The sequence below is a fragment of the Sardina pilchardus genome, chromosome 18 (genome assembly GCF_963854185.1).
Source record: "Sardina pilchardus chromosome 18, fSarPil1.1, whole genome shotgun sequence".
NCBI classification, from domain to species: Eukaryota; Metazoa; Chordata; class Actinopteri; order Clupeiformes; family Clupeidae; genus Sardina; species Sardina pilchardus.
The window spans coordinates 8,623,191-8,630,608 of NC_085011.1; the positions used below are offsets into that span (position 1 = coordinate 8,623,191).

The 7,418-nt window shown below is 45.4% G+C and overlaps 1 protein-coding gene across 1 annotated transcript; it reads right to left on the minus strand.

The window, feature by feature from the left end:
- Positions 1-4,268: 4,268 nt before the first annotated feature.
- Positions 4,269-5,776, minus strand: prr18 (proline rich 18). Its single transcript, XM_062519683.1, has one exon. The coding sequence runs from the start codon at positions 5,606-5,608 to the stop codon at positions 4,835-4,837; it is 774 nt and encodes a 257-aa protein (XP_062375667.1). The 5' UTR covers positions 5,609-5,776; the 3' UTR covers positions 4,269-4,834.
- Positions 5,777-7,418: the final 1,642 nt, after the last annotated feature.

Below are 7,418 nucleotides of genomic sequence, written 5' to 3' on the forward strand. Positions count from 1 at the left end.
GCTTTGAGATGTGGGTGTGTATGTATGGCTGGTGTGTGTGTGTGTGTGTGTGTGTGTGTGTGTGTGTGTGTGTGTGTGTGTGTGTGTGTGTGTGTGTGTGCGCGTGTGGTGTGTGTGTGTGTGTGTGTGTGTGTGTGTGTGTGTGTCTGAGAGTGAATATTTATCTCTTGTACGTGACAGTGATTTGTCTACACGATCTACACGAATCTACACGAATAGAGCCCCAATTACATCAGTAATGCATATTTAAACACAGCTCGGGTGTGAATATGGAGTGCTTTCAGCCGGATGAGTGCTGAGGCCTTGCTACAATTAAACATGGCACCAGTGTGTCAGATACACAATATCACTTTACCTGTCCGGCATTTAAATCCTTTCCTCTGTGGCCACACCTGACTCACACGCATGGCTTCTCGACTACTGTATACGGTGCTTGGTTAACGTGCACCGTCCCCACCTGCATCAGTGCTAAAATATCCCATCACTTAGTTAGCTCTATAGGTTAGCGTGTTGTGCTTCTCAGCGGCTGTAAAAGGATCACATGGCTTACTGGGCTTGGCATCGCAGCGCATTTAGGCCTAGTGTCTCTCCGCATTAGATGACCTGACCGCACGCGGTTGGTGTGGCTGTGGCACCTTCACAGTGACACGTCCAGCCTTGGGTCTGACCAATGACCATGCCTCTCACATGCAAACATTCAGCGCAAGACTAACAGTGGCATCTACTGTAAGTGCTGTGCCCCCCATATGAGACGGGGGGCTGTCAAACTGAATTGCCCATTTTGGGCTAAATGAAGCTTTCTGATTCTGATTCTGATTCTAATTTAAGCCATTAGAGTGCAGTGCATGTGTTGCATTTCAAGTGCATGTACTGTAGGTGTACGCAAGTCTTGCAAAAGGTCTCTGCTTAAGCCATTCCCACATCTGCGTGCCTTGCTCCATGAGATCACTGGGTCACGAAAAGGGAAAGAGGAGGGAGGAAGTGAAGGATGGTGCAGGAAAATGCTATCTCTTTCCCATCAGCCCCCAAACTTTATCAAACTCTCTCTCTCTCTCTCTCTCTCTCTCTCTCGCGCGCACTCTCTCTCTCTATCCCTCTGTCCCTCTCTCTCTCTCTCTCTGACTGACTGCCTGTCCAGCCCGAGGGAAAAGGCCAGGCTACCCGCTGGCAGCCTCCATTTGACCACATTCCCAGCCTTTTATGGGGCGAGCGCCCAAACAGGAAGTGGGTGCTTTGTCACCCCTCACAAAGGGGGCACTGGAGAGGTGGCAGTATTTATCAGCGCCATCGCCACAGCAACGGCACCGAGAGGGCAAAGGCGAATGGGGCGCAGCGCGGCAAACGGGCAGTAATCTCGTCTCCCAGTGGGCACGGTGACGAGGGACGGCCAGGAGTGATGTCATCAAGCACATGAGGAACATCTGCGCGCACGCACGCACACACACACACACCACACACACGCACGCACGCACGCACGCACGCACGCACGCACGCACACACACACACAAACACACACACACACACACACACACACACACACACACACACACACACACACACACACACACACACACACACACACACACACACATACAGCCTTAAGGCTGCACTGCCATGAATCAGAGCGGCACAGTCTGTCTGAGTTGATCCATCCATCCATCCATCCGACCATTCAGTCCCAAGTCAACAATGAGAGGGAGCAAGAACAAGCAATCCTGAAGCTGCCTCTGCCTTCAGTTTACACCTCAGCCAAATATCAGCAGTCTACACCTTCCCAAGGCAGACTTTGCTTTGTGGGGTAGCCCAGACCGCCAGAGGGCCTGCAAAGGGATGAAAGAGGGAGCAGGGAGTGAGAGAGCAAGAGAGAGAGAGATAGAGGGTACAAACTTAAAAAGAATGGAACACTCAGTGTGTGGTAAATGAACATTCTGAAAGCATACTTAGAGGAGAAAGAATGCCACCAGAAAAAGAAAGCGACAAGGGAGAACAAGGCAGACTAAAAAAAGGTATGTTGCAGTTTGTAACCAAGGAGACTGTCGTCTGTTTCTAAAGTTGCTTAATTTTGCCTCTTATTCTCTCTCGCACACACTCTGACTTGTGCGTGCACACACACACACATACACACACTTCTTGAGGCTGATGTCTTGGGACAAACAAACAGATAAGGAATGATGTAAGGTCTCTAGACAAAGACGGTACGTGTGAACAGCACAGACCCCACTCAGGCAACAGATGAAGAATGACACCAGACAGAAGAGTAGCTTGCTTGGTGGCGAGGACAGTGGCCTCCAAACAATATGGCTATTGAGGCAACACAAAGGCTAACAGTTACACAACTGCACACTCCACACACGGACATGCACACAGGTGCTGAGAGAGAGAGAGAGAGAGAGAGAAGCTGTGTTAGAACATGTTGTGACATCAGAGTATCACAGAGTGGTCTGTCCTTGTGCAAAGAGCCTTCTGTTGACTAACATGCAGACATGCATGAGGATGAGGGGGCGACAGACTCAGAGAATCTATACTCCACAAAGAACAATTGTAAGGACCTGTCAAACCACAACCAAGTGTCGCTTGTTTATCTTTTCATGAAATGATTATTTTGAGATGGCAATGTTGCCATGGTTGGTTACCTAGAGCATAGCTACGCATTGCACACTCACGTTTCAAAGTGTTTACCTTGTTTTTAAGATCATGTGATGCATATGTATCCAGTATGGAGGGCAGAGTGCATTTTTGGTGAACTCTGTGAGACTTATACGCCATGGGAGGGACAGGCTCCTGTAAATGGAAATATGGAAACATGGCAATTTGATGGAAGTAATGTTGAAATTAGCAATCAAACATGCATATGAGAGAGAGCAAGAAAGAGAGAGTCTACAGCTTATAAACAAATGTAATCACATAGGTGGTATCCCTGTTACTAGCCAATTACATTAAACAACATTCACCATTAAAATACTTAGATGAAGTATTCCCCTTCCCCTTCACACCCTATTCATGCACACGCACACACACACACACACACACACACACACACACACACACACACACACACACACACACACACACACACACACACACACACACACACACACACAAACACAGATAGAGAGGGTGTGTTGGTGAAAAGACTTACCAAAACAGTTTTTTTCTACCGTTCTACAGATATCCACTGTGATAGAGGAATGCGTGCTAGGTCTGTGCTAAAAGCCTAAAACATGGGTGGGATCACCCACAATGCGCCATTGTTGGTTCAATATAACTATGGCAACCACCAGGGATACAGTTTCCAATTCTCTGTTGTCACTTGCAAGCTTGCATGAGGTGATAAAAAAAAGTTTTGCAAATAATTGGCGACATAGGTCTATTTTTAAAGTTCTTCACTTGTTTAGCTCGTTGCTAAACATTCAAGAGCCTATAGAAGGTAGGGATAACGCACAAGTTTCAATATCAGTCAATGCCAACAGACATATCTCAACACTTGTTATCCGTTCCAAAACTAGTCCTAAATACTGACTAAGTGCTGCAGTTCTTGAAGGAAATGTTGGCAAAAAAAAACAGACTAGAGGTGTTCTTGATTGTTAATTGAAATACACTGAAGGGCTTGTTTAACAGTAGACTAAGTTCACGCGCCTGCGCAAGCATAGCGTTGCCATAGACATGTAAGGACGCACTGTAAAGCCTATACTTTCACTTATGGATTAAAGCTGATTGCATGCATCCAAATTGAACAGCGTAAATGAAGAATACTTTCAGGGATCTCCAAATATATAGGATCTCCTATCCAAGAGTCACTACGCTACACGTGTATGTGTGTTCCTTTTGATTAATGACGACTTGAATGTTGAATTAGCCTAAGCCCGAGCTCTTCATAAAGAATTTGTGATTTAGTTCGGAATTTATGGCGACTTTCCCTGTCCCTTTATTTCCCCTTTAGATGAAGCGTGGCTCTTCCATTTAAGATGTTGTCCGGTATCCAAGCACGCTGAGGAGTCCTCAATCTCATTTAGTACTGAGCATAAGAGGCTTAGCTGCAACAAAGAATCCAAATAGACTAAGTGGTGATGGCAGGGATGGTTCGGTGACATGCTTCGCACGCCTTGACTTTTGACACTTTATGCAGAATGACAATAGGCTATTACGCGGTCATAGCCTGTTTACAACAGATAACTAAAACGTCAAGATAATACCATGCCAAAACATGTGCAATTGTATGAGAGACGCCCATTGTAAAGCATTAATACTTTGAAACAAAGATATAGTTTTAACAAGTTTTATTACAAAATACTTAAAAGTGACAGAAAAAAAGCAATACATTTGGGGTCCCCTGACCCTTGTGAGATTGCATAATAAATACTGTACAAACACGGGTTGTTATGAACATTGGGTAACAATAGCTGTCCCGTGTCATCAACTCGGCATATAGCGATAAATAATATTGTTTACAAAAGATAATTTGTCCCCTCTACGCTAAGGCGCATAGACACCGTTCAGGAGGCTATTGTTCTCTGGCACAAAGGAAGAGTCTCTAGGCAAGAAGATCAAGATAGCTGCTGTCATTTAGAAATTCTTCATTCTCACTCACATCACATGTTATAATAATATACATTTCCACAAAGAAGCCAAAATGATAACGACAGCAGTGTGCAAGAGGATTTTAACAGTCGTGTGACTAACAAGCTCAATCAAAACACCACTCAACATCTCTCAGTTCACTGTGGCTGTGGCAACTAAGTGGGTGACGTTTTTCGTTCATGTCTTATGAACCATAATCAAATCTAAACTAAAAGTGTCTCCAGCTCGGGTCAGAGTTCAAATGAATAGTCATTTGTCAGCTTTTCAAATGGGGGAGGGATGACAGTCTGTCTATTTTCCCAAAAGCAGCAGCACTCTCTACACCTTTGAGCCATTCTTTACATTTCCTCATGACTGTTTCATCCACATCTCCATCCTCTTCCTCATACTCGACATCGTCATATTTGTACTGGTCGTTCAGGAGGGATATCTTGACAATCGTCCTGATGTCATCTCCTGGAGTCTCGAGCTTGGCTACCGGCACAGTGCTTTTGGAGCCGCCTTGCGTCCTCTTGGAAGGGAAAACCCGCCTGTGTCTGAAGTCTCCTGACGCGCAGCATTTCTGTTGCTTGGCCATCATCTGTTTCTCCAAATTGCGCTTCTGAATGACCAGGATTGCCTCTGGTGTTAGGCTCAGAGAGAAACGAATCTCCTCTTCCCCTTCCTCCTTGCCGAGCGAACTTCGAGAGGCGTACTTTTGACTCCTCTGCGCCCCGGACTCACCGGAACTAGACCGTGGGACGCTGTCGCAGGAGTTGCCCATTGATTTGGGCACAGCGAGACCGGAGTGCTTGCTCTCGGTTTCTCCGTTAGCAGCCGACCTGGGAGCGGACGCCCTACTCAACTGTTGCTGCGGCTTTCTGCTAAGTTGCCACGACGTGGACAGTTTCTCTCGATCAGAGTCTTTTTCATCCTTCATTTTACTTCCTAACAAATGTTGAGTAGGCACAAGGTTTGACTTCTTTTTCCTGAAGAGCTCCTTCCCAGGAGAGGAAATCCGTGGATGGAGGTTTATGGGTGGAAAAGGCATTTTCAGAGTGGTCAAAGTCAAAGAAACACAGTGGAAATGCAGATGCCTTTGGAAAAGCGAATGTGAAAAGGCTCCAACGCATTAAACTGAGCAACGAAATATATTCCCTGACATCATCTGAACGGACACAGACTTTGGTTAGCTCCTTCTGTCATTGTACGCGGTCTGTGGCTCCAGTGCTGAATGAGCTGAGCGCGCTGTCGTCGCTGTTTTGTTCTGCTTGGAGGGCGTGGCTACAATATCTGTCGGTATGAAGCACGTTGTTCAAGTCAACAGTTACAAAGCTTACGTGTGGAATGAAAACAACGTAACCCCCCCCCCCCCCCCCCCCATCCATGAGGTGGTCTATGAATGCCATCCACCCATACAGATGTTCTTTTAATGTTGGTTTGAATTGTTTTCAATATTTTAAGTGATGATACCAAGAAACAGGTTGGTAGAATGCTGAAATAGTGTAGTGTAGTGTAGTGTAGTGTAGTGAAGTGTAATTATACAGCCAAGGAAAGAATAGCCCCCCAAACAGCCAATAGTGATCCATCAAGCAGCACCCATCAAGACAACAAACATCACTTGCTATGAATTTCCTCTGCCAGTTGTGGTTTTGTTTGATGTCACTGATGGGACAGGCTGAGACTGGACTGTCCCTGAACCTCTATACACTGTGAAACTGTGACCTTGAAGTAGCCCAGAGCGGGAGGGAATGTTAGACATACAAACGGCCCTCTACACCATTATTGATTTGTGGAGCGCTTTCGCAGGCATCTGTAATTTCACAGCGACCGCTCCTCAGTGGCCAGGCCACAGCCAGCAGTGTTTTAGCCTCAATGAAATTAAGCACAAATCAATAGGCTTTTTCCAGCACTTTGAAAACAGCTTGGCATAATGCTCATTGTAATTGCCAGAAGCCAGCCCTCCCATCAATCTCAGATTAAAGATTAGGCAGACTGAACATTCATGCGTCAGTAATACCTAATCTATAATTGTAGTCTAGGAGAGCCAATCGTCTAGTTAGGAGAGGCATTTGTTCCTACAAGGAGGGTCAATGCAAAGATAAAGCATGGGCTAATATTAGGTAGATCATGAAAGTATTGATTTTCAGAATTTGGACAGGTTTGTAATCTACTCTGTGGACATGATGTCTGGAAGATGCCATGTGGAAGCCTGTGTTCATGTCAAACAGAGTCCAGAATAGAATAGAATTAGTCAAACAAGCCCAGTAAAATAACATCCCAGCATCTTATACTGGTAGCTGGTTTTCTTCTAGCTCTTGCTGGTCTTTGCTGATGTAGCTGATTGGGCCACCATGGTGGACATGTTGGTGTGATGCTATGACGAAGCTGGTTGTGTGACCAGCCTGTCATGTGGGATAGAGCTGGTGAAAGATCATGCTGGTGACCAGCCTGCAAAGCTTGACATTGTTGGTGTAAGAAGATGGTCATGCTGGTTTGCTACCTAAGCTGGCATGTCCATGCTAAACCAGCAATGTAGACCAGCAACAGCTAAAATGCCCAGATCGAGGTGGTATGACAAGCAAAACTAGCTGAGTTGCCATTGTAAACTGGGTAACCAGTTGATGAAATGATTTTGCAAGAGCTTTGCTGGTCTAGCAGATCAACCATAATAGGGTGGTCATGTAATGTAATGTAATCCATTGGGCCAACATGGCTCTAATTAGGGGCTTACAGCTACACAAAACTTTATCTGATTTGATATGATACGGAATAGTTTTATATCGCAAGAAGTTATTAGGCTATTTGTCATATGACAGAAGATAGACCAACATTACATGCAAATATTGTATAAAGTATAA

What these genes read in the sequence shown, in the direction of transcription:
- prr18 (XM_062519683.1), bottom strand. Translation starts at nt 5,608, where the DNA reads ATGCCTTTTCCACCCATAAACCTCCATCCACGGATTTCCTCTCCTGGG.